The following is a 27,634-nucleotide window of genomic DNA, read 5'->3' as shown; positions in this document are numbered from 1 at the left end:
TGAGAGATACACAGAATAAAATAGAGAGTTGAACTAGAATTTATTATGCTTCAGTTGATGTAAAAAGAGCACCGATAACACATGATCATGATCTCAGGCAAAATTATGTTTTAAATGGATTTAATTAAAAAAAGATAAACAGGATAACTATATTTTGATAAAATATGCCACAGATAATGAAGCCATATTATTTTGAATCTATATGCACCAAATACTATAGCATCTAAATTTTTAAAAGAAAAAGTAAAGGAATTATAGGAAGAGATAGATACTAATACTATAATCGTAAGGAACTTTAACCTTCCCCTCTCAGAGTTAGATAAATCTAACCAAAAAAAAAAAAAAAAGAAAAAAAGAAAGAAAGAAAAAAGAAAAAGAAAAAAGTAAGGATGTCAGAATTTTAGACAGGCTAAATATGAGAGATATCTGGAGGGAATTGAGTGTAAATAGAAAGAAATACACCTTTTTCTCCATGGTTCATATTACCTTTACAAAAACTAGTCATTTATTAGTACATAAGAATTTTATAGCTAAAAGCAGAAATTTTAAAAATATCCTTTTTGGATTATAATGCAATAAACTTATAACTAATAAGGGACCAAAGAAAGAAATTAAAAACTAGTTGGAGATTAAACAATATAATCTTTAAAAATGAGTGGATTAAAAAACAAACCATAGAAAAAATCAATAATTTCACTTAAAAGAATGATAATAATGACACAACATTTCAAAACCTGTGGGAAACAGCAAAAACAGTGATTAGAGGAAATTGTATATCTCTAAATACAACAATAAAATAGAGAAAGAATAAACTTCAATTGGGTATGTAATTTTTAAAATGAGAAAAAAGGAGTTAATTTAGCAATTACTGAATGATCTGAAAGACATGATCAGAAAAAGAACCTAGACATCATCTTTCACAAAATTATTAAGGAAAACTGTCCAGATATTTTAGAACTAGAGAGTGGAATAGAAATTAAAATAATCCGCTCATCACCTCTGAAAAAGATCCCAAAATAAAAACTCCCATGAATATTATAGTCAAATTCCAGAGCTCTCCAGTGGAGGAGAGGCTCCTCCAGGAGGCTACTGCAAGCTGCCAGAAAGAAATAATGCCATAGCCACAGTCATATCCCATGAGCTTTAGCAGCTTCTATGTTAAAAAAAAAAAAAAAAAAAAAAAAAAAAAAAAAAAAAAAAAAAAAAAGCAGAAGACTTGGAATATATTCCAGAATGTAAAATGGCTAAGATTACCATCCAGCAAAACTATATATAGTCCTTCAGGGGGAAATGGATATTTAATGAAAGAGAGGTTGTTCAAGAATTCCTGATAAAAAGGTTAGAGCCTAATCAAAAATTTGGCTTTAAACATAAGACTCAAGAGACATTTAAAAGTGAATGTGAATAGGACAGCATAAAAGGCTGGAAAAAGACTAAACTATTTATATACCTGCTAAGGAACATAATACATGTAGTTTCTAAAAACTTTATCATCATTAGGACAGATAAAAAGAACCTACAGAGACAGAAGGCATGGGTGTGAATCTATTTGAGATGATTTCAAAAAATGAATGGAAGAGAAAGAAAGAGGGATGCAGTGAGGGAAGAAGGAAGAGAAAGAATGGGGAAAATTCTCTCACAAAAGATGAACCCAAGGAAGAGTTTATACAGGGAAATGTTATATTTTACAGAAGAATAGAGTTTTATATTTTATGCAGTTACAGTTTATATAGGGAAATTTATGATAGGTCTCTGGAAAATATTAAATGGAAAAGGAAAGTAAAGAGGGATGAACCTCACTCTCATAGTTGGCTTCAAAGAGGTGATGATATAGAGGCATAAATGAAAAGGAAAATAGACAGGTAGATAGATAAATAGTCATACAAATGAGTATAGAATTTCATCTTACCTCAAAGAGAAGTAGAAAAGGGGTACATAATAAAGAAAGTAGATCAAGTGAGGCAGGAATGAAAAGCTAAACAGATTTTTTAAGGAGACAAGATTAAAAAGAGGCTAAATAGAAGGGAATAGGATAGAGGGAAAGATAATTAGCTATTATAATTGTGAATATAAATGGGATGAAAACAGAAGACAATAAGAAAATGGATCAGATACTAGAATTCAACATGTTGTTTACAAGATACAATTGAAACAGATATACCCATTGAGTTAAAATAAAAATAAAATAAAAGAAAGAGTTGGAGGAAAATCTATTATATTTCCACTAATGTAAAAGAAATAGGGATAGCAATCATTATCTCAGACAAAGGAAAAGCAAAAATAGAACTAATTGAAAAAGATGGGGAAACCAGAAAGAAATCTGGCAGAAATTCAGCATAGAATATTATCTCATATTACATACCAAGATAAATTCAAAGTGGAATTTGTACACAAAGAGTAATAAGATTAATAAATTAGGGAATTATGGGAAAAGTTACTTGTCATATCTGTGGATAAAGAAATAATCCTTTAAAAAAAGAAAAAAGAGAATCATGGGAGGTAAAATGAAAAATTTTGATTACATGAAATTTTAAAAGTTTTGCAAAACTGAACCAGCAAAATTAGAAGGAAAACAAAAAACTGGAGGGAGGGATTTTATAGCAACTTTCTGAAATAAATTAATCATTTCTCAAATGAATAAGGAACTGAGTCAAATTTATAAAATCAAGAGCCATTCCCGAATTAATAAATCACCATAGGACATATGAACAGGCACTTTTCAGAAGAAGCTATCAGCTGTTCAGTAATTCACTTGTGTTCAACCCTTTATGACCCCATGGATTGCAGCATACCAGCATTGTCCTGAATTTTTCTTGGAGTGGCTTACCATTTCTTTCTTTAATAAAGACAAAGAGTCCTAGAATCACACAGCCATTAAGTGCCTGAAGATTTGAACTCAGGGTTTCCTGACTTCAAGGCCAGTACTCTATTAACTGAGCCACTTAGCTACCTCCTAGAGAAACAGATTAAGTGACTTATTCAGAGTCACATAACTGGAAGGTATCTGATACCTGATTTGAACTCAGGACTTCCTGACTCAAGACCCAGTGCTCTTTCCACCAAGCTGCTTAGGTGCCTTGAATTTATCAATAGTTATATGGAAAAAAATATTCTAAATCACTAATAATTAGAGAAATACAAATTAAAGCAACTCTGAGGTACAATTTAACACTCATAAGATTGAGTAAAATGGCAGAAAAAAGGAAAATGACAAATGTTGGGGAGAGTGTAGAAAAATAGGTTCATTAACAAATTGTTGGTAGAGTTTTAAATTGGTCTAACCATAATGAAAAGCAATTTGGAATTATGCCTAAAAGTTAATCAACTGTGGCTATCCTTTGATCCAGCAAAACCATTACTAGGTATGTACCCTAATGAGGTCAAAGAAAAAGAAAAATGATCATTATTACAAAAATACTCTTAGCTGCTCTTTTTTTAGTGGCAAAAAATTGGAAACTGAGGAGATGCCCATCCACTGGGAATGGTCATACAAACTATGATAAATGTTTGTGATATATAATGTTATTATATAAGAAATTGCAAAGTTATTGGTTTCAGAAAATCCAGGTAAGACTAACATGAGCTGATGCAAAATGAAGTGAATAGAATTAACTAGAATATTATGCCCAGTATTAGCAATATGATAATGACAATCAACTGTGAAAGATTTAGTTAAAATGATCCATGACAATTTCAAATGACTCATGATAAAAAAATATATCCACATTGAGAGAAATTATGAGCTACAAGTGCAGATTGAGGTATATTTTCATTCAATTTCTTTCTTTTTCTTTTTTTTTTCTTTTGTAACATACCAGCTAATACAGAAATATGCTTTACATGACTTCATCTGCATATTGGGTATCATATTTATTGCCTCAATAGCTGTGGGGGGAGGGTGAGAAGGAAAAAGAGAAGTCAGAAATAAAAATAAAAAGAAAGAAAGTTTCTTTCATTAAAAGAAACTCGAAATACAGAAAAACAACAGCTTTTCCATTTTCAGCCAAATGACTGTTATTTGGCTAGTAAGCATGTAGTATGTGGGTTACCATTCATTCAAATAACTTCAAGTCAATCTTGAGTACATTCTATCTTGCTTTAGTTTTTTTCTATTTAATCTGCTCAATTACAAAACAAAGTATAATGAAAATGGAATAAAATGAAGCAACCACACTCACCTTTTATCTAAATGATGAATAGATAGGATAACACCTGAATTTAACTGGATTTGTTTTAAAGTCACCAAAATAGTGAATTCATGTTTATTTCGTAACTTCTGAAAAAATTGTTCAGCAGTAGCAATGGATGCTTTTACACTCCTTGAAGTATCTAAAAATAAAACAAAAAAATCACTAAGTATAGGTTACAATTTGTCTTTATATTAGCCAAGTTTTTTTTTTTTGCTGAATAATGATCTATATACAATAGGAGAAAGATTGAACAAACAAATATTAATTAGACAAAAGGGCTCAAAGAACAAAAACAGTAAAATCTCAAATTAAAAACTCATCCATTAAACCATATTTTATTTCTAAGGGCAACAAGTGGAATACCTTCAAAACAAAATATTTTGACTCATATACCATTTCTCACTTATTATAGTATGTGTGCTTGATGTCTACTTTGATGTTCTTGCTTCAGAAAACTGTATTTTAAAAAGTTTTACTTTGTATATCGATTCCTTTTTAAAATAGTATTTTATTTTTCTAAATATATGCAAAAATAGTTTTCAACATTCACCCTTGCAAAACTCTGTGCTCCAATTTCTTTTTCTCTCTCTCCTCCCTTCCACTTCCCAAGACAGCAAATAATCCTAATATATTGATTCCTTTAGCCAGAAGGCTTGCTGTACTCTCATTCTTAGTGTTTCTGATTTCTTTTAAAAAGTATATGCTTTATAAGAGAAACCCTTATTACAAAACTTGAATGGAGTTATTATCATTACACTTAGTTTTATATCTATAAAAATAACTTGTTGCTGAGCAAAAAAAAAACGTATGTGCTTGATGGTGATGAAATAGGAAGATAAAATTACCTCTTTAAATTTGTTGAATAGAATACATCCATTCCTACATAAATTTCCTTCTCCTGTCTCAAAGTGAGTGATCATACCTAGAAACATAATCTTTTGGCCAATAAAGTTTTTAAAAGACACAAAATTTCATCCAATATTCACAGTCTCAGGCTTGAAAGATGAATGATGAAACACCCAGGTGAAGTTAACAAGGCTATACTGGGATGTTGAGAGATGTAAAGGAGGGAGGATTAGTCTTGGCTATACCCTATTTATGAATAAAATTTTCCATATAATATAGTTAAGTATAAGGAAAACCCTCCTCATATATAAGGAAAGCTTGCATATATTTGGAGGCAGTTACTTGCAGTATCTCAATTCCTCCCATTTTTCCTAAGGGTAAATCTGAGTGAAAAGGAGATTTTTTAAAGTCACTATAAAGTTCTCCTTTTTATATTATTGCTCAGTCATTCAGTAATATCTGACTCATCATGACCACATAGACCAAAGCACACTAATACTGCCTTGTAGTTTTCTTGGTAAAGATACAAAAGTGATTTGCCAGTGAATTTCCTTTTCCAGTGAATTAAAGCAAACAGAAGTGACTTGGGTCACATAGTTAGGAAGTATCTGAGGACAGATTTAAATTCATTTCTTTCTGATTCTAATTTCTATATCCATTGAACCACCCAGCTGCCTCTCCTTTCCATAGTCTAGAAACATTCACTCCTCAGATCAGCAAAGAAAATAAATCAAAATCTTGGGCAAAATCTTGGGGTGAGGGGAGGTAAGTACATGTTCACAAACAATTCAAAACTTACTTTAAGCATTCAGAAATATGTAAGAGTAAAAGCCACCTTAAATTCTCATCTTTTGTTCAATCACAATACTATTAAACAAAAATTAAACAAATAGTAGTCATCATCACTGTGTCCATTTTAGGCCAAAGGGTAAATAGAATGAAAAAGAAGTTGAATGACTTATGTAAAATCATATGTTGTTATGAGTGAAACTATAATTAGATCTTAGGTTTGACGATTTACATACAGTATTCTTTCTATGATAATATCGTTGATCTCTGCTCTGCTGTTTGTATTGCATATTTTGTGCATCCCTAACTGCCACTGATAACATTACTTGCCAAATCCTGAATCTGAGGATCTTCTGGGCTAATTAAATAATACCTATAGCTATGACTCTATGCTTATAAGTTACTTTAAAGGTTTTTAATCAAATGATAAAAATATGTGAATGAAAAAGCACTTATCTAATGAATTTAGAATATTTTTAAAATACAACTTTAGTTTTACTAAGCTGCCTAATTTTTTTTTTAATTTCACAAGTAGTAAATGTGTCATTTGAAGCAGCAGTGTTTCTTCTGGGCTTATATCCCAAAGAGATCATAAAGGAGAGAAAGGTTCCCACTTGTGCAAATATGTGTGTACACCAAAATGTGTACCACAACCCTTTTTGTAGTAACAAGAAACTGGAAACTGCATGGATGTCCATCAGTTGGAGAATGGCTGAATAAGTTATGGCATATGAACATTATGGAATATTACTTTTATAACTATCAGCAGGATGATTTCAGAGATGTCTGGAAAGACATGAACTGATGCTAAGTGAAATGAGCAGAATCAGGAGATCATTATGTGGTAACAACAAGATTATACAAAGATCAGTTCTGATATCCATGACTCTTTTCAACAATGAGATGATTAAGGTCAGATTATTTGTCAACTAGAGAAGGGGCTAGGGGGAAAGGAAGGAAAAATTTGGAACACAAATTTTGCAAGGAGCAATGTTGAAAAATTATCCATGCATATGTTTTGAAAATAAAATACTGTAATAGAAAAAATTGTATGTAGCATTAAGTGGGTACTTGATTTTTCCAAAAGCTTCATGCGATTTTTATCACTCACATAATTTTATATAAAACCATTTAGTAATATGTTAACTAATGAATGAATGATAAAGGGAAGAGAATAAGCATTTATATAGTGCCTACTATGTGCCAGGCACTGTGCTCAGTGCTTTTAACAAATATCTCCTTTAATTCTCAGAATAGCTCTGTTATTATGATCTTTACTTTCACAGTTATTTTTCAATTGTTCAGTTATATCTGTCTCTTCATGATCCCATGGAAACAGCATGCCAGATCTTTTTATTCTCTACTATCTCTTTAAGTCTGTCTAAGATCAAATATTGTTATATCTATGACCTTATCTATATCATCCTCTGCCATTTCCTTTTCCTTTTGCCTCCAATCATTCCTCATGTCAAGATCTTTTCCAGTGAGTCTTGTCTTCTCATTACATGTGCAAAATATTTAAGCTTCAGTTTCAATATTTGTCCTTTCAATGAAAATGACTGATTTGATCTCTTTGCTGTCCAAGGAGCATTCAAAAGTTTTCTCTAGCACTATAATTCAAAGATGTTGATTCTACAGCACTGAACTTTTTTTATAGTCCAACTCTCACAGCCATACATGAGTTTTGGCCAAGCCACTTTGTCAGCAAGGTGATGTTTCTGCTAACAATCAGAGAATGCTGCCCAGATTTGCCATAACTTTCCTTCCGAGGAGCAACAGTTCCTATCTGAAGTGATCTTAGAGACCATGAAAATAAAATCTGATGCTGCTTCCATTTCTTCTCCTATTATTTCTCTCTCTCCTATTTGCTAGGAAATGATGGAAAAACCAGCTCCTGCATTTTCTTCTTTTACTCCCATCAAGAAAATTCTTTTTTTCTGCCATCAGAGTGGTATTGCCTATATATTAGAGGGTTTTGTTTTTTCTCTTGCTAACCATAATTCTGGCTTTTGATCTATCCAAACTGGCATTTCACATGATATACGCTGCATATAAATTGAATAAGGTCAGTCTCTTTTTCCAGTTCCATTTTTGGTTTTAACTGTTGCTTTTTACCTTACATACAATTCCCCAGGAGGCAAGTGAGATGATCTGGTATTCCCATGTCTTTGAGGACTTGCCACATTTTGTTGTGATATACACAGTCAAAGGCTTTAGTGTAGTCAATGAAGTAGAAATAGGGTTTTTTTGGTTTTGTTTTGCTTTACTTCTTGTTTTTTGTTATTCTGGAACTCCCATTTTTTCTCCATAATCCAGAGAATATTGTCAATTTGGTCTCTACTTCCCTTGTCTCTTCAAAAACCAACCTGCACTTCTGGGAATTCTAATTTCACATATTGTTGAAGTCTAGCTTTCAGAATCTTAAACATAACCTTGATGGCATATGAGATAAACACAATTGTTCAGTAATTTGAACATTCTTTGGCATTGCCTTTCTTTCGACTTGGGACACAAACTGATCTTTTCCAATTCAGTGGCCATTGTTGAATTTTTCAAAGTTGGCTGGCATATTGAGTACAGCACTTTAATAATGTAATGGGTAAGAGTCTTTTAATATCTTTTCATTAGGGAAAACATTTCTTTGTAATTTTTAAGTGTTCATTTTTGGCTGTGTTGTATTTTGTTTTTTCTATTTAATTATTTTAATCACTGTGTATATTGTTTTCTTGGCTCTGCTTCCTTTGGTTTGTATCAACTTAGTAGTCTTTTCAAGCTTCCCTATATTTATTAAATTAATTGGTTTTTTATAACATAGTAATATTCCATCACATTCAGATATCACATTTTGTTTATCCATTCCCTAAAATGGGCATGTATTCTGTTTCCAATTCCTCTCTTTTAAAAAAAGTCACTAAAAATATTTCAGTTTATATAGAGCTATTTTAAAAAAATGATGTACCTTTAGGCAATTGTCTAGCAGCAAAATTTCTGGGTCAAATAGTATGAACATTTTTTTTTCACTTTCATTGCATTATTACAAAGTGTTTCCTAGGGAACTACTAGGGTACTAATTCACAGCACCACCAACCATTCATAGTCCTTCTACCATTGACTATTCCCACTTTTATCATCTTTACTTGTTTCCTCAGGGTCATTTTAAATGTATTTTTTCTCAATATTAGCGATTTTGAGCATTCTTTTATGTTGTCTTTAACAGTTTGCAATTCCTTTTTGAATTCTTTGTAAATATCCTTTGATCACTTAGTTACTGGAGCCCTATATATTTGGTCCATACATATATATCAGATGCTAAACTCTCATTAGAGACATTTGATACAATTTTTTCCCCATGCAATCATTTCCCTTCTTATCCAGGATCCATTAATATCATTTTTGTAGAAACTTTTCAATGTTATGTAATCAAAATTATTTATCCTTAATAATTACTTCTATCCTTTGTGTGGTTAAGAATTTATATTGTATTTATAATTGTAAAAGGCATATAATCTACTTATCTTTCAATTTTTTATAGTGGAAACTGAGAAAAATTAATATTATGTTATCACATCAATAACTAATTATTAATTGCTATTCATGCTCTTTCCTTCATTTTCTGTAAAAGCCTCACTCCAATAAAGGTTGGTCAGTATCTGAAAGGCATGGCTGATTGATTAGCTTTCTCCTAGCCCTCAAGGAACATGTTCCCTACTTCTTCATGGGATCCCAGTCAACTAGATATAATTTCTATTTAGAATATAAACACAATCTAATCTGGGTGAGCCTTTATCTTGAGTAAAAGAACCCCTCTCCTTGATCTCCTCCATTAAAGTTTAGGGTCATATAGCTTATGAAGGAGAAAACCAGCCTGAGAAGTCCAGATGGATATGGCTTGGCCCAGGTTGATAGAGGCTGCTGACTCTCATAAACAAGCAATGTTCTCAACAGAAGGAAATGCAGAATTTTAGCCCATCTTCTAATTAAATATCTATCCAAACAAGGTTGATTTTTATTTTTTCAGGGAAATTCCCTTTCAGAATGTACTTAAGGTATTTCAGAGTCTCTGTGGACATTTTTTTTAACAGAGAAATAGTGACCATCAATTTATTGATTGCCAACTAGCCTAATTAACAGATTATTAATTGCCCAGAAATGTTTTCCCCTGGAGTTTTCATTCAGTACACACACAGACACACCCACCCACACAGATACACACAATCTGTTGTTAGGTTCAAATTTGCAAGATGTATAATTTTAGTTTATTCTTGTTCTCCTTGACTTTTCTGGATATATTATTCAATTCTGTGCTTTCTGTTGTGCACAAAAATAGTACTGTGTTATACAAATTTATTTTCCTTTAAATCTGAGAGTCTTTCTCCTGATAACTGACAGAATATGTTATTTTTTCATTGAAATTGTTAAATTTGGTCACAACATATCTTAAAGGCCGGTATTCTTCCCCCCTTCCCCTTCCTCCAGGAACAATTTCTGTTCTTTTACTTGGAGCTTTGTTTTCTGCATTCAAATGTTGTTGTTTAATTATTCAGTCTAATCTGACTCTTTGAGAACCCACAGATCATACAATACATGGAGTTTTCTTGGCAATGATACTAGAGTGATTTGTCATTTCTTTCTCCAACAGATTAAGTAAAACAGAGATTATATTAATTTGCTCAGGGTCACACAGTTTGTTTTTTTCTCTCTTTCTGTGTGTGTGTGTCTGTCGGTCTGTCTGTCTCTGTCTCTGTCTCTCCTTTATCCATCTACCTCTCTATCTCTGTCTGCCTCTGCCTCTGTGTCTCTGTCTATTTCTCTCTGGGTATAATTTATATATAGATTTGTTTTTATATAGATATAAATGTTCAGCCATTCTCCAGTTGACAGGCACTCACATTGTTTCTAACTCACTGGTACCACAAAAGGTGTTGATACATTTTTAAAAAAACATATATGTCCCAATATCTTCATTTTGTAGATTAGAATGCTGAAGCTCATTGAGTACCTTGTTCAAAGTCATATAGGCAGGAACGTTCAGATTTGTGATTTCAGCCAAATTCTCTTATTCTAAAGATACTCAGTTCTTTTCCCTTCCCCTTCATTTCACCTAATTATGTAATTCTTTCCTCTTTTCTTTTAGTTGCTAAATAATCAAGTAAACCCCTTTCTTCTTCTCTTCAGCTTGTCTTATATTATGTTAAACTCCAAAATGATGAAAATAGGTAACAAGAACTTGAGAGTGAGGACAAGAATCCATGAGAATAAAGGCAACTATAATATGTACAAAAGATAGAGTAGTAGATCTGAAGTAAGGAAGATCAAATACTTGTGACTTATGTGACCCTGGCCAAATAATTTTAATTCTATTTGCCTCAGTATACTCATCTATAAAATGAGGAAATAATGACATTTATAGAGTAGCTAGGTGGCATTGTGGTTAAAGACCTGAATTCAAATTTGACCTCAAACACTTAACTAGCTATGTGACTCTGATCAAGTCACTTAACTATGTCTGCTTCAGTTTCTTCATCTATAAAATGAGTTAGAAAAGGAAATGACAAACTATTCCAGTATTTCCACCAAGAAAACCCCAAAAGAGTCACAAAGACTGAGATACAACTGGAAGATGATTAAACAACAATACAAAATAACTCCAGGCTTGTTGAAGAAAAATTAGATAATATTTGTAAAGTATTTTGCAAATCATAAAGAATCTATAAGTGCTATTATTATGAAAATAAATTAGGAAAAAATAAGTGAATCAGCAGTGTACTGATTTTATTTTTAAAAAAAGAAAGTGGAACAAAAAAAACCCCAATCTTAAAAAATAGATACATTGCAAAAATATAATCCTAATCCTCATAATGTGAATGGATTAAAGAATCTAATGAAAAAGAGATACTGCATAAGGTTACAAAACTACACAATGTATAGATGACAAGAAAAACACCTAGCAAAATCTCTTTAAACAGATTAAAATTTAGGGGATGGAATAAAATTTACAATGCATTAGATGAATTCAAAAAAGCAGGATCCAAAAAGTAGGAATTTCAACCATTCCATCAGAGAAAAAAACTCAATATAGACATAAACAAAGAAATTACATCACACTGAAAGGAAACATGAAAAACAAACTAATATCAACATTAAATTTGTATGCTCCAAATGCCATATACGATTCTAAATTTATTAAAGAAAAAAATTACTCAAAATACAGAGAGATAGTAGCAAAATGGTGTCAGGAAACTTTAATGTAATTCTTTCAGTTTTAGGTGAATTTAACAGAAAAATAAACAATAGCAAAAATATAGAATTGTACAAATTGCTGTAAACTATAGCTACAAAATTTCTTCTAAACAGATCTGTTATCCAAATTTCTCAACACCAACTGGAATTTTTAGAAAAATTGACCATGTTTTAGGATACAAATATATTGTAAATAATGTTTTTAAAAAAGTATTAATAAACACATTCTTTATAGCTAGGTAATGCAGTGGACAGAGTGCCAGATCTGAAGTCAGCAATATGTTTTCCTGACTCCAAACCTGGCCTCAACCCCAGACAAGACTAGAATAAAAAGTTAAGGTTTAAGCCCACTCTTCTTAGGCACTATCAAAACCCTATTTACTGCTATATTTACTAAATGTGTAATCCTGGGCATGTCATTTAGTTTTGTTTGCCTATCTTTCCTCATCTGTAAGGTAAATTGGAGAAGAAAATCTCAAACCACTCCAGTATCTTTGTCAAAATGAACAAACTAAGAATCAGACATGATAGAAAATGATTAAATAACAAAATTACAAATTATAATGTGATGAAAATGTAATCAGTTCAAGGAGTATAAACAAAAACTTCAAAAAAAAGTTTTGCAGAACTGAGATATCTTTAACCAAATTAATGAGAGAGAGAGAAAGACAGATGGAGAGACAGAGAGATGAAGAGAGAGGCAGAGACAGAAAGACAAAGACAGAGACTGACAATGACAGAGAGAAAAGAATAATATCTACAAAATTCTAAGGGTGACCAAGTAAAGTTCTTAAATCAACTTCAGAAAGTGAAATAAAACTAGCTATAATAAAATTCCTAAAGAAAAATATATTTAGTCCTGATGAATTCACAGAATTCTATCAAACTAATTACATAAATGCTTCTAAATACCTAAGGAAAAAAAACACACCACTAGACTCCTTTTCTGAGACATAGACCAGAGAAAGATATATATATATATATATATATATATATATATATATATGATATATGCAATAGACCAGAGAAAGATATATACATATATATGTAGAAAAGCTATAGACCAATATCATTAATGAATATCAATTTTAAAAGTCTAAATTCAATCCTTTTAAATAAACTACAGAAATTCAACCATGAAATAATTCATTATGATGAAGATGAATTTATACCATAAAGATAGATATATAAGTGGTTCAATACTAAACACAATTAAAATAATCATACTTAAAATAAAAAATTCAAAACCACGTGTTATCTCAATATATGAAGAAAACATCTTTTCAAAAGCACAACACTCATTTATGATAAAAACACTATAAAATACAGGAAAAGGGCATTTTTCATATAACAAAAGTATCTAACTAAAAATCCAAAGGAAGTTTCATTTTCAGAGAGGATACATTAAAAGATTTCCAAATAAATAAAAAAATAAAGAAGTGGTTCTCCCAACCACTATTTGATATTGTTATGGAAATAGTAGCAATAAGACAGGAAAATAAATTAAAAGAACAAAGATAAACAAAAAACAGATAATACTATGGTCTATTATCTATGACATAAAGGTTTCGATGCCTTTATTTAGAAAATTTAGAAAATACCAGGGAATCCATTAAGATGCCCATTAAGAAAATTAACAGCTTGAGCAAAATTTCAGGCAACAAAAATAAACCCTTAAAACGCATTAGCATTTCTACATACAAAATTATTAATGTAATAGTAACAAGATGTAAGAGGGAAGAATTAGATTCCATATAACTGGAAAATATATAAATATCTCAGAATCAGTCTACCAAAACACATTCAGTATTGGCACATATTGACTACTTCTTTCAGAAGATCAAAGGTACACCTTTAAGAACATGAAAAACACAATGGTACTTTCAGCTCTCAAAACTTACTATAAAGCAATAGTCATCAAAATATATTCTAGAAATCAAAATTATCTATAATCACATAAAAATGCTCCATTACTATTGCTTAGAGAAATACAAATGAGGTGGTACCTCATTACCATCAGAAAAAGAATATGACAAATATTGGAGGGGATATGGGAGAACTGGGTTACTAACACATTGTTTGTGAAATTATGAACTGATCCAATCATTCTGGATTTGGCACTATGATTAGAGAAATTCAAATTAAAAAATCTTGAGTTATCATTTTACACCTACCAAATTGGGTAAAATGATAGAAGTGGAAAGTGACAAATATAGATGAGGATGTGGAAAAATTGAAATACTGATTCATTAATGGTGGATTGTGAATTGATCCAAACATTTTGAAGAGCAATCTAAAATTAAATCCAAAGAATTATAACCCAAACCCTAGATCCAGCTATATCACTATTTGGTCTATTTCCAAAGATGATTAAAGAAAAAGGAAAAGCACCTCTATGTTCTAAAATGTTTATGGTAGTTCTCTTTGTTATGGCAAAGGACTGGAAATTACAGGAATGTCCATCAATGAAAAATTGCTGAACAAGTTGCAATATATGATTGTAATGGAATACTATTAGGTTATAAGAAATGATGATTTCAATGGTTGTAGAAAAACATGGAAAGATTTGAATGAAATAATGAAAAGTAAAATAAGAAGAATTGAGAAAACATTGTATACAGTAACAAGCATATTGCTTTAAGAATGATTTTGAGCGAATAAATTATTTTGTCTATTATAAATAGCCAAATTTACTATAAAGAACATATGAATAAAGATGCTATTTGCATCCAGAAAAAGAATTGTCAAGTGAAATAATTTTACATATGGGTGTGAGAGAGAGAGAGAGAGTGTGTGTGTGTGTGTGTGTGTGTGTGTGTGTGTGTGTACATCTTTGTTTACTGGGAGCCATCTCTAGAATGGAGGAGAGAGAAAAAAAGAAAAAAGAAATTTACATGACAATTTTATTATATATTTTAAAGGAACAGCAAAGTAGATTTGCAGTTTTATGTGCAATCATTTTTATTACTGTACTATGTTATATAAATGTTTGTTTCATTCCACAGATTAAAAATAAAACACACAAACAAATAAAAAAAAGAAAGTGATTTACAATGAACTGGAAAAAAAACTGTTACAATTTGGTTTTACATGTAATTGGAAAAATATTTAAATATTCTAATCAAAGAAAAATTAGAAACAATGGAACAAAATAATAATTTATTGTGAAACAACTAAAAACTTCTAGAAAATCTGGAAATCAGTCTAGTACAAATTAGGCTTATGCCATATCCTACAATAAATTTTTAATGGATATGTGATCTGAATATTAAATAGCATGCATGCTATTTTTAAAAAATAAAAGATCATATCCCTTTTACAGCTAAAGTAAGAGATACATCCTTGACCAAACTATGAATAGCAGTTATTAAATAATACAACAAATAAAATTTTGATTCTGTGAAATTGTAAAACTTTTGGAGAAACAAAATTAATTCACCTATGGTAAGAGGAGAAACAATCAAATGAAGGAAAATGTTCCATCAAAATTTTTGGATAAAGTTTTTCTCTCCAAGATATGCAGAAAACATATATGTATATATATACAGAGAGAGAGAGATAATGATCAAATATGCTTATTAATAGACAAATGTTCAAAGGGTATAAATAAATAGATCTTTAAAAGAATTGCAAAATATTAACAACCACATGAAGAATGTTTGAAATCACTAATAGTAATAGAAATCCAAATCAAAACAACCCTGACATTTTACCACATACTCTGCAAATTGACAGAAATGACAAGATATGGGAATATTCAAAGTTGGTGGAGTTGTGGGAAGATGGACACACTAATACATTGTTGATGGTGCTGTAAATCAATATAACTATTTTTAAAAAGCAATTTGTAATTATGCAAATAATCCTTTGACTCAGAAGTTTCACCCCTTTATACCAAGGAGACCATGTTAAGGAGAAATATATACAAAACTCATATACAGAAAAATATATAAGCACTTTAGTAATAACAAAGAATTGTAATTCAAGTAGAGTGTGAGGAATGGTTAAACAAATCATGATAATGAACGCAATGGACTATTACTTCCTGAGGTGATTCAGAATTGTTTTGACTTGGGTTTCTCTTATTATTAGTGATTTCAAGAATCATCAAGAATATGATAAATAAAAAGAATCTTGAAAAAATGTACACAATCTGATGAAAAATATAATAAGTAATTTCAAGAAACCAATATGCACAATAACTATGTCATAAACAGAAAGAAAACCACAAGATTAGATGATACCTCACCCCACTCTTTTAGTGGGATGTGGTCCATAGCATATATTTTTTAACTCTTTCAATGTATTGATTAGTTTGGTTGAATTTTTTTCTCTTCTTATTTTTTAATTTAAAAATATTATTTATTATATGGTTTGGTTTTCTAGAAGGCAGAATCAGGAATAGTGGGGAAAGTTTGGATTATTTAAGACATAATCAATAAAAACATTTTTTAAAATTCTGTTTAAGATTTCTGTTTGTAAATATTGTAAATCATCCCCAACCAAGGGTTTGATTTCTTTGATTGTGGTTTTAGAATTTTCATCTTTAAATGAACATATTCAACTATCTAGTTTTAAGCAAAAACATCAAATATATCATTGAAACTGATTTATATGGGGGAAGTAGAGAAATTTGCACCTTAGATTTTAAAATTTTACTTTATTGTTGCCTGGATAATTTTTGCTTTCAGAAAGTGATTGCATCTAATACAGATCTTGTAGGTCATATGACTTAGATCAGTACCTACTACTGAAAGTAGCAATAAGTAGCAGTACTTAAGTAGCTTTAAATGAAATTTAAATTTTAGAACTTTATCATATTCATTTGCAATTATAGAATAGTCCATTATCTCTTAAAATGAAACGTGAAAATAACTCTATAACTATTAATTAGAGAAGGCTTTTTTGACGCTTTTCTCTTTAAGAAGACAGGAATTATACAAATCCAAGAACATCTTAAATCCTTTGTTCCTTGTTAAAACTGTGGCTATGCTATTTCATGGATAACTAAAAGGTTCACTTATGTGAGCCATATGATTTAGTACATACTACTTTGCTTAAGTAGCAGTACCTAATTAGCTTTAAATGAAATTTAAAATTTAGAATTTTTAATCATACTAAGCTGCAATTAGAGAAAAGTCTGTTATAGTCTATTAATACAGTAATTATATTACAGTATTTTCATTTCCTTTATTTCACTTAATTAGATCAATAGTTCAAATTAAAATAAGGAACAATAGATCTACATGTTTTAATCAATTGCTACAAGTATCCATAATATTATTGAAGAGATTCTGTGATCATTTAAGAAACCCCCAGACATGAAGTAGCCAAAAGAAGTAACCCTGCACTAAGCAGCATATGCCTAAAAATTATAATTTGAAAATTTCATTTTCAAGCTAAAAGCATGAAATGTTTTATTATTTTACAGAAACATAAAAATAGCTATATTACAATTAATTAGAAAAGGTACTTTAAGTACATTCCTCTTTAAGAAGACTGGAATGATACCAAAAGAAAATTCATCTGCTAAGTTTAATATAGAATCCAAAAGCATTTTAAATCATTTGTCACTTGTTACAACTCTGGCTATGCTATTTCGTAATGCCAAAAAGTTCACTTACATGATCCATCTGTCATAAATTCAATCTGCAAAATCTGCAAAAGGCTGAAAGCTTTTTTTATTCTTGAGAAACCAAAAAAAACCCTGCTACAATAAAATATAAATCAGACTTGACTTCTTAGAATTACATTTCAACCCCCCTCTTCAATTTATAGTTTTCAAAGATGAGTCGAAATTACAATTCATGGACTAACAATCAAAATATCAAATTATATAAAGTTTTTTATTAAGATGATATCAAGTTAAAATTAAAAGATAATCTAAAATGTAATTATCCTATGAAGTATTCTATAAATATCTGACAAATTGTACTTAAGTTCATAGTTACTAATAGTTGCTAACATTTGTATATAACAATTACTATCTCTACGCTGATGATTCTCATAATACATATCTTGCTCTTAAATTTTGGCTAATTTCTAAACTAGTGTTTTCAACTACCTTTGAGATATCTCAAACTCGATGTCCAGTAGACATCTTAAACTCAGTTGTCCAAAATAGAACTCATTATCTTTCTCTCTAAATCATAGAGGACAACACTATCATCCTAGTCCTTCAGGCTCCAAACCTAGAAATAATGCTACATTCCTCACTATCTCTCATCCCCCTTATCCAAGCTGTTTCTAAGGTCTGTCACTTTCACTTCAGAAGCATCTCTCAAATAAGCTCTCTTCTCTCTTCTGATATTGCCATCATTCTAGTGGAGGCCCTTATCACCTCATGCCTGGATTATTACAATAGTCTACTGATTGGTCTGCTTGCTTCAAGTCTGTTCCCTTTCCAATTTATCTTCCATTCAGACATTAAAGTGATTTTCCTAAACTGTGGGTTTATACAGGTCACACACATTCAACCCCTACTCAATAAACTCTATTAGCTTCCTATGCCCTACAGGACCAAATACAAAATGCTCCATTCATCATTCAAAGTGCTTTATAACCTACCCATTTTATACCTTTCCAATTTTCTTATACATTACTTTCTGACATATACTGTTCAATCCAATGACACTGGTGTCCTGATTCTTCCATGAATAATCTATTGGTTCCAGTCATTTTCTCTGGCTATCCCTCATGGCTGGAATAGTCTCTGACTACTGCCTCCTTTTAAGTACCAACTAAAAGCCCATCTTCTATGGTAAAGCCCTCTCTATTGCCCCTTAACTCCATTGCCTTCCCTCTGTTACTATTTCCTATTTATCCTTCATATAGTTTCTTTGCTTATATTTGTTTGCATATTATTTTGCTCATTAGATGGTGAGCTCCTTGAGAACAGGGACTGTCTTTTGCCTCTTTTTGTATCCCCAACACTTAGTATATAGTACCTTGCATATGATACTTACTTAACGCTAATTAACTGATTAATGTAGTGCTTTGCCATTTTAATCTCATTTAATCTGCACAACAACTCTCAAAGGCAGGTGCTATTATTATTCCCATTTCACAGTTGAGGAACCAATGTCAGAGGTAGTATTTGAATTCACATCTTCCTGACTCCAAGCCCTGCTCTAAAGCTATTAAACTAACTACCTGCCTAAGATTGCAGATATAATCTATCTAATTAAATAGAACCCATGTATTAAAATCAAGTTAACAGTATTTATTTTGTTTGCTGTGTGTCCAAAAGAGGTTATAAAAACCAATCTACAAATATCTGTAAGTGTTAGATGCTGAATGGCACACGGAAAAATATAGTATAGAATCTTCCAATTCCAGAAAATTGCAAAAGAGGTATGACAGTTCCTGCCCTGGAACAACTGTGCTTTGGTCATTATTATATTAGAATGGATAACAAAAAACAATTTTAGTGGAGAAAAGGAATTAGTCTTTGAGAGTATTTTCTGGCATTGGTTCTACTATTTGACTTCAGAACACTGAAAGTGTACTAATGAAGTTTTATGTATTTGCAAGAGTTCTAAACTCCAACTAGGTGCAAGTCACCTTCAGCAAGCTTTTCAAATTAAGACTGGTTTCAGCTCTTAGAATGTATTTTTATCAATGCTACATATTTAAACATTATTTTATTATTGATTCATGAAGAGTTCTTATTCTTTTGTTATTAAAATCAGGAGCAAGGGTGTGGTGGTAGAGGCTTGATTTTTTTTTTTTTTTTAAAAGGAATGCAGTTTCAATCCAGTTAGGTAGCACAGTGGAGAGAGCACCAGCTCTGGTGTAAGGAGGACCAAGTTCAAATCCATCCTCAGACATTTAATTAGCTACAGGCAGGTCATTTAACTCCAAAGGTCTCCACACACAAATTAAGGCAGTTTCACAAATGGTGTATATTATATAATGAAGGAATAATAGTAACCCACTGGGAGGTATTGATTTTTCCAGAAAGATATATAAATGTTTTGCCTAGATTCTAGCCATCCTAAAGAGACAAAATTCATATGAAACTTTCAGAGACTAATTTATTAATCAAGACTGAAGATACCTTATTTCATAACTGAATTAATTTCATCTAAATGAGGCATTTATTTTGATATATTGTGTGTCCCAGGATCTCAAATAAACCATCTGCTATCTGAATTTCTATACAATAGTCATTAGATCTACCATTAAAACTGACAGAAGTACAAACTAAAAAGTTACAGGAGATAATTCTTGGCACTTGAAAAGACATGAAAGAGAAGTTAAACTGGAGCCTCTACTAAAAGAGATACTGTCATTATAGCAATGTAAGGAAAAGTTTGTTAGACTTGAATTATCTCAATTGATCCCAGGAGCACATTAGATGAGGCACTTTTCCATACCTTGAAAAAGAAAGGCTTTACTTCCATTGTGCAGCCCAGGGACCTGGAACACTCCTACTGTGGACTCTCCCAGCTCTAAATCGGTCAAGAAGTCGATTTTCAAGGAGGGATCAACTCCAATTCCCCAAACTGAAGATGGGAAATAGACGTTGACGAAGGATAAGAGAGAAAGAAAAAGCACCATCAAAATAAAAGTCTTCGACCCTACGGGACAGCAATTATATTGGAAACTAACAAAGGTAGGCAGGTGACTATCCCTTCCCAGAATCTCACCTGTGTTCACGAATCTGGCTTAACAATAATTTAACACTCAGTCCTAATTCCACTAAATATCTAAAAAAATCTTGCTATCTGCAAAGTATCCCTTTGCTCACAGGGTAAAATACGGGGCAGGAACGTCCTTTAAATTTCAGAATGGGAGGGGGTACTAAGTAGCCTTTCCTTCCCCATTCCTGGGCCTTTTCAGTGCGACAGATAGGATAGCACTGGCTCATATTTTCATTGCTGGCTTTCCAGAACCGCCTCACGTTGGCTCTGCTTCCAGTGTCTACAGAGCCTAATGCAGATTGCTTTTCCCTCAGCCCAGCCCAGTCGGCACTGACCTGCTCGGAGACAGAAGATCAAACAGAATGTGGTCACTAAGATTGGAGACTCCATGGTGTGGATCTTTCAGTTCATCTTCTTCCTCTTAAGGAAAAATTAAAAAAAACCTCTTAGAATAAAAATAAGTAAACGTCTACCCCCCTCCCTTTGTTCCTTAATGTTAATTTTTAAAAATAGAGGAAGGCAGTTCCTTAAGAAATAAAAGGCATAAAGCTGTCAGGTCCTTGAAGAAATTGGACTCTCCGGTGTGCACATCATTCCCACATAGAGAGGGGCAAAGGGTAAAAAGAGGGAGGGGTCAGATCTAGACTGGGATCTGTTCTACTGAGGAATGAGAGAGAGAGAGAGAGAGAGAGAGAGAGAGAGAGAGAGAGAGAGAGAGAGAATGGAAAGAAAGAAAAAGAGGAAAGCTCGGTAGTGGGGGTGTTGATGGGTGTGGGTGGCAACAAAAATTCCCTCTCCCGCTGCAGCCAGAACCTGTGATGAAGGAAGAGACGGTGGGAGGAGAGCCCAGAGATGCACGAAGAAGAGATTGCCCTTTCAGGGAGGGGCGAACACGCGGGAGGGCGGGGAGGAAAGGAAAGGGAATAAAAAAAAAAAAAAAAAAAAAAAAAAAAAGCGGAGAAGAGCTTCCTCGTCCCTTTCCTCCCACCGCAACAGATTTCGGGAGCAACTGTAGCCTCCTCCTCTTCCCTCCCACCATCCTGGAGAAATGCCACTCTCCTCCTCCAGCTTAAAAAGAACTAACACCAAGGTGCTAAGTTTAAAAAGAGCCTCCTCCCCTTCTCCCTATCCCACCCCTGTTCACTAAACCCAGGAAAAGGGACCACCTAGTTATACCGAGTCCCTTTAGGAATTTGGAAAGTAAATTGCTCGCTAGTCAGAAAAGAAAGAAATACGCAAAAGCTGCCCTACAGTTCTCTCATATCCGTGGCAGCTCCCAAGAAATTGAGGACACCTCTCTGAGAACGCAAGACAGACAGGTAGAAGGTCAGGCTGATCTGGAAACAGAACACGACCTTGACGTGCGACTTGAAAAACAGAAAAAATGATTAGTAAGGAGTAAAAGAGAGCCCTGGGGAAGCTGCAAACATTGACAGACTGGGTACGGATGCTGGAGATATTCCAAGGGAAAAAGGAAGCACAGTGAGTGGTGAACTCGGTTGCAGAACAGTCTGGAAGCTCAGAACCTCTGCCAAACGAGGAGTTGAGGAAAGAGATATCTCTCTGACTAGGAAGGAACTCTGAGCAGGTGGGCCTGGAGGATGGAGCCAGAGCACCTGCTGAACATAGCAGTCTCATTGGTTTAGAGATCACAGCCTTGTCTCTCTGCTAACATTCTTGTAGGCCTTGGATTCTATTAATACAGAAACTGGGAATGGATGCAAATTGCAAAGGATGTCTCCTCACAGGATCCAAGACCACATTTTTCAAAATTGCCCTTAATTGTCCAGGTGATTATTGTCAGAGACCAAATATACCTATAATCCTTCATCAGAACAAACTTCAAAGACGATTGAATGTCTAAAGGGATATCCAGCTTCATAAACAAGGTACAGGTAGATTCTAAAAATCTCCCTTCCTCCATAATTACAGAAATCAAAATGCCTATCGTCTTGGTAAGTATTAGAAAAGGATCCAACAAAATTAAAGCAAAAATAGGTCTAATTAAAGAGATAAGAAAGGAAGCTACATCTTGTTGAAAGGTGCCATAAATAATGAAGTAATAGCAATACTAAAAATATATGCACCAAGTAGTACAGATTCCAAATCCTTAGAGGAGAAATTAAACCTGTTACAGGAAAAAATAGACAGCAAAACTATACTAGTGGGGAATCTTAAACTCCCTCATTCAGAACTAGATAAATCTAACCACAAAATTAACAAGAAAGAAAATGAGGTGAATAGAATTTTAGAAAAATTAGATAGATAGACCTCTGGAGCGTGCACAAAAATTGATCTTGTATTAGGGTATTAAAAAAACCTTCACAATCAAATGCAGAAAGGCAGAAATATTAAATGTCATCTTTTCAGATAATGATGCAATAATGCATGTAATAAAGGACCATGAAAGATAGAATAAAAACTAGTTAGAAACTAAATAATCTAATCCTAAAGAATGAGTGGGTCAAACAACAAATCCTAGAAGCAATCAACATTTTCATCCAAGAGAATGACAATAATAAGATAATATATCAAAAATTATGGGATGCAACCAAGAAGTTCTTAAGGGAAATTGTATATCTCTAAATGCTTACATGAATAAGATAAAGAGGAGATCAATAAATTGGCCAAGTATCTAAAAAACCTAGAAAAAGAACAAATTTAAAATACCTAATTAAATATCAAATTAAAAATTCTAAAAACCAAAGGAGATATTAGTAAAAGCAAAATAAGAAAGCTATTAAACTAATAAACAAAACTAAGAGCTCATTTTATGAAAAAAACCTAAGAAAAGAAATCAACTTTTGGTTGATTTGACCTTTAAAAAAAGAAAGAAGAAAACCAAATGGCCAGGATTAAAAATTAAAAGGACAAATTCACTACCAAATGAGGAAGAAATTAAAACAATAATTAAAAGCTATTTTGTCCAGTTGTATGATGATAAATTTGACAATCTAAATGAAATGGATAACAATTAAGAAAAATATAAATTACCCAGATTTATAGAAGAGGAAATAAGAAAAGATGTCAGAGTTAATGTCATACCACTAGGTATTGTGGTGTACACTGTAATACATACTACAAACAAAACAAAACAAAAACCACATTTCTAATTTGTTTTTTATAAGCTCTTGGTGGGGGGAGGATGATAGTTAGGATGTGGGACATGTTAACTATTAGACCTAGCTTACTACACAGAGGCTTCAAGGAATTTTTTCTTGAGTGAGATCTGGCTGGATCGTTCTCTCTCTCTCTCTTTCTTTCTCTCTCTCTCTCTGTCTCTCTCTATGTGTGGGTGTGTCTCTCTCTCTCCCCCTCCCCCCCCTTTCCCTCTTGAATTGTGTAAGAATCAATATTCTCATCTATTTAATTTCTCTGATTTCTAGGGTTTTTTGCTTGCAAAAATGAGTTTACTTGCTATATGTCAGTTTCTTCCCAGAGTAATCAATCACCACTAATGAAGAGAGTCTTATGCAAATAGTCTTTGAACCTTAGGTTACATATATAAACTAAAGCTTTAAAAAACCATATGATCATCTTTCTAAAATTACATAGTAAATCCACTGCAAATAATTGCTGTTCTCAGGATATTCCTAAATATCGATATCCAGAAGTAATTTCTGCCTTTTGAAATTTGGAATTTTCAAAAGTTATTCATATATTATCTTAATTTTTATTCTTTAAAATAACAAAAGAGTTTCTTTTAACTCTTCATTAGCAAAAAAAATCATATTATCATGTTTTAAAAATGTCTTCGAAAATAAAAAATCCATTTCTCTTCAAGATTCAGAAAAATAAGGTGGTTAGTATTTATTGTCCAGTAATCATTCAAATAAAATTCTAACTAATTAAAAAAACTTCTCAAATCATTTAGAATGTCCCCAAAATTAAATAGTTCCTAATTTCATTTTTTGAAATACATTTTTATTGATATTGATTTTTTTCTTATCTTATAGCACTAAAATTATGCCCAATAACCATTCCCCTTTGACTCCTAGAGAGCAAGCCCATATTTCACATGATCAAAAAAAAAAAAAAAAAAAAGAGAGAAATCATCAAAACTACTTAATATGGGTCAAAGACTGATGCACTATGTACCATATGTATGGAATGTTCATTGAGGATTGAGGAGGAGAGGTCTCATATTTCTTCTTTGCAACCTTGCCTGTTTTTATAACTTTGCAAATTAAGTTTTGGTTTTCCAGATATGGTTTTTCTTTCTGTTTACGTTGTTTTAGTCACTGCTTATGTTGCTTTCTTTTGTCTTCTTAATTCATTCTCTATCATTCGTATAGATCCTTCTATTCTCTATTATCTCTGTATTCATCATATTTACCATTTTCTAGCGCACAACATATTTCATTACATTCATTCATAACCTATTCTTTAAAGATTATTTTGTTTACATTTTTGTAAACTTATTCAGTTATTTACTATCACCAAAAGTGTTATTATAAATATTTTTGTATATATGGAGGATTTCTCTTTATCAAGGTTCTCCCTGGGATATAAACCCAAGAAACTCTGGATCAAAGAATATGGGCATTTTAAGCACTTTAATTGCATATTCTAAATGATTTTCTGAAATTGTTATACTCATTACAGTGCCTTACTGTGCCTATCTATCTTTCCACAATCCCTCTAACATTGACAGTTTCGGTTTTGTCATCTCTACCAATTACCAGAGTATAAATTTAAAATCTCAGTGTTGCTTTGATTTTTCTTTTATTAGTGATGTGGAGCATTCCTCTGTTTAACTCTTAATAGTTTGCAACTCTTCTTTTAAGAACTGTTTGTTTGTTCATATCCTTTGACTACTTATCTGTTGTATATATGTTTCTCTGATACATGTTATAGACAATGTTTCTTAAGCTTTTTAAGTTCTTAATATTTAAGGGAGTATTTTTAGTTGAATCTGTATGAGTATTTTTCCTTTTTTGGTAGATTGACTTCCAAATGTTTTATGAGTTTTATGGCTATTCTAAATGGGATTTCCCAGCATATTATTGCTTCTTCAAGTATTATCATGTCAAAATTCTATTCATCTTTTGAAAGTTTATTTTGTAGCTTGCAATTTTACTTTCTCTTGAATAGCATCTTTGCTGATTCCTCAACATTTTCTAAATAGCTAATATAATCAGAAAAATAGGGAGAGTTTCGTCTCTTCTTTATCTACTTTTATTCCTTCAATTTCCAAAGGTTTATCCAAAAAAGTAGAAAAAGTTTTATTGGAAAAGTTTCTAGTGTATCCAAATTACATGTAAATCTATGATTTTAGGTAAATATATTTTATGATTTAAAAGTTCCCTATATGCCACTCTTTTTTTTTTTAACATAAATGAATGTGGCACATTTTTCAAAGAATTTTTATAAATCTATTGAGATAATCATGTAGTTTGGAATTTTTCTAAAAATATGTCTATGTTGGACTGCTTTATTAAGATTAAAATATCTCTAAATCCCTGGCTTAGTCCCAACTTGGTCATAATGAATGATTTCTTGATGAATTATCAAATTATGTTTCACAAATTATAAAAATTAAACTGATATTCATAAATATATTCATCTATAGTTCTCAAATGCTTCATCTTTGTCTGAGTTGGGCATCAAGACATATACATCTTATAAAAGGAAAGTAGTAGGGTGATTTCTTTCTCAATTTTTAAAAATAATGTATAATAGGAGGAATTTATGGCCAAAGAAGAACTAGAAAACATGAAATGTAAAATAGATCATTACATTAAATTTAAAAGTTTTTGTACAAACAAAACCAATGCAGCCAGAATTAGAAAGGAAGCAGAAACATGGCAAATTTTTTTACAGCCAATATTTCTAATAAAGACCTTATTTCTAAAATAAATAGTGAATTGATTCAAATTTATAAGAATACAAGCTATTTCCCAGTTGCTAAATGGTCAAAGGATATGAACAATTTTCAGAGGAAGAAATTAAAGCCATTTCTAGTTATATGAAAAAGTGGTCCAAATCACTAGTGATTAGAGAAATGCAAATTAAGATCACTCTAAGGTGCCACTTCATACCTCACCTCCCAGATTGGCTAAGATGACAGAAAAAGATAATGATAAATGTTGGAGGAAATTAGGAAAATTGCGACACTGAATGCATTGATGGTAGAGTTGTGAAATGGACTAATCTTTCTGGAGAGCAAATTGTTGCTATGCTCAAAGGTCTATAAAACTGTGCATATTCTTTAATCCAAGCAATGTCCTTACTGGGTCTGCATCCCAAATGGATCATTAAAAAAAAGGAAAAGGACCTATATGTGCAAAAATGTTTGTAGCAGGCCTTTTTGCAGTTGGGGAATGACTGAGTAAATTATGGTATATGAATGTTAGGGAATATAATTGTTCTATAAAAAATGATGAGCAGGCTTATTTCAGAAAAGCCTCGAAAGACTTACATGAATTGATGCTAAGTAAAGTGAGTAGAACCATAAGAACATTGTACACAATAACAACATATGATGATCAACTGTGATGGTTTTGACTCTTTTCAACAATTAAGGGATTCAAGGTAATTCCAATAGACTTGTGATGGAAAAAGCTATTTGCATGCAGAGAGAGAACTATAGAGATTGAATGTGGATCAAACCATAAATTTTCAACTTTTTTGTTGTTTGTTTTTTTCCCCTTTCTTGAGCTTTCCCCCTCCCCCATTTTGATCTGATTTTTCTTGCACAGCATGATGAATATGGAAATATGTTTAGAACAATTGCATGTGTTCAATCTATATTGGATTGCTTGTTGTCTAGGGGAGGGTGAGGGTAAGAGGAAGAAAAAATTTGGAACACAAAGTATTGCAAAGGTGAATGTTGAAAACTATCTTTGCATGTATTTGGAATAAAATAAAAAGCTATTAAAAGAATAATGTATAATATTGGTACTAATTATTCTTTAATGGTTT

General features: G+C 31.9%; 1 protein-coding gene across 3 annotated transcripts in view; it reads right to left on the bottom strand.

Annotated features, from left to right (window-relative positions):
- Positions 1–21,618, bottom strand: part of NELL2 (neural EGFL like 2) — a 179,462-nt gene extending 157,844 nt beyond the window's left edge. The window contains exons 1-4 of one of the 3 annotated variants that reach the window (XM_031940410.1): positions 21,524–21,618; positions 21,046–21,130; positions 20,444–20,572; positions 4,179–4,329 (exon numbers count right to left, since the gene is read on the bottom strand). In XM_031940410.1, the coding sequence (XP_031796270.1) occupies positions 4,179–4,329; positions 20,444–20,572; positions 21,046–21,100 (335 nt within the window). In that variant the 5' untranslated portion in view covers positions 21,101–21,130; positions 21,524–21,618. Of the gene's footprint in view, positions 1–4,178; positions 4,330–20,443; positions 20,573–21,045; positions 21,403–21,523 lie in introns of those variants that run through there. The other 2 variants (XM_031940412.1, XM_031940411.1) reach the window with 2 other exon arrangements.
- Positions 21,619–27,634: the final 6,016 nt, after the last annotated feature.

Source organism: Sarcophilus harrisii, chromosome 5 (assembly GCF_902635505.1).
Source record: "Sarcophilus harrisii chromosome 5, mSarHar1.11, whole genome shotgun sequence".
Taxonomy (NCBI): domain Eukaryota; kingdom Metazoa; phylum Chordata; class Mammalia; order Dasyuromorphia; family Dasyuridae; genus Sarcophilus; species Sarcophilus harrisii.
Note: the sequence above shows the minus strand (reverse complement) of the source record. Positions and strands in the feature narration are given on the sequence as shown.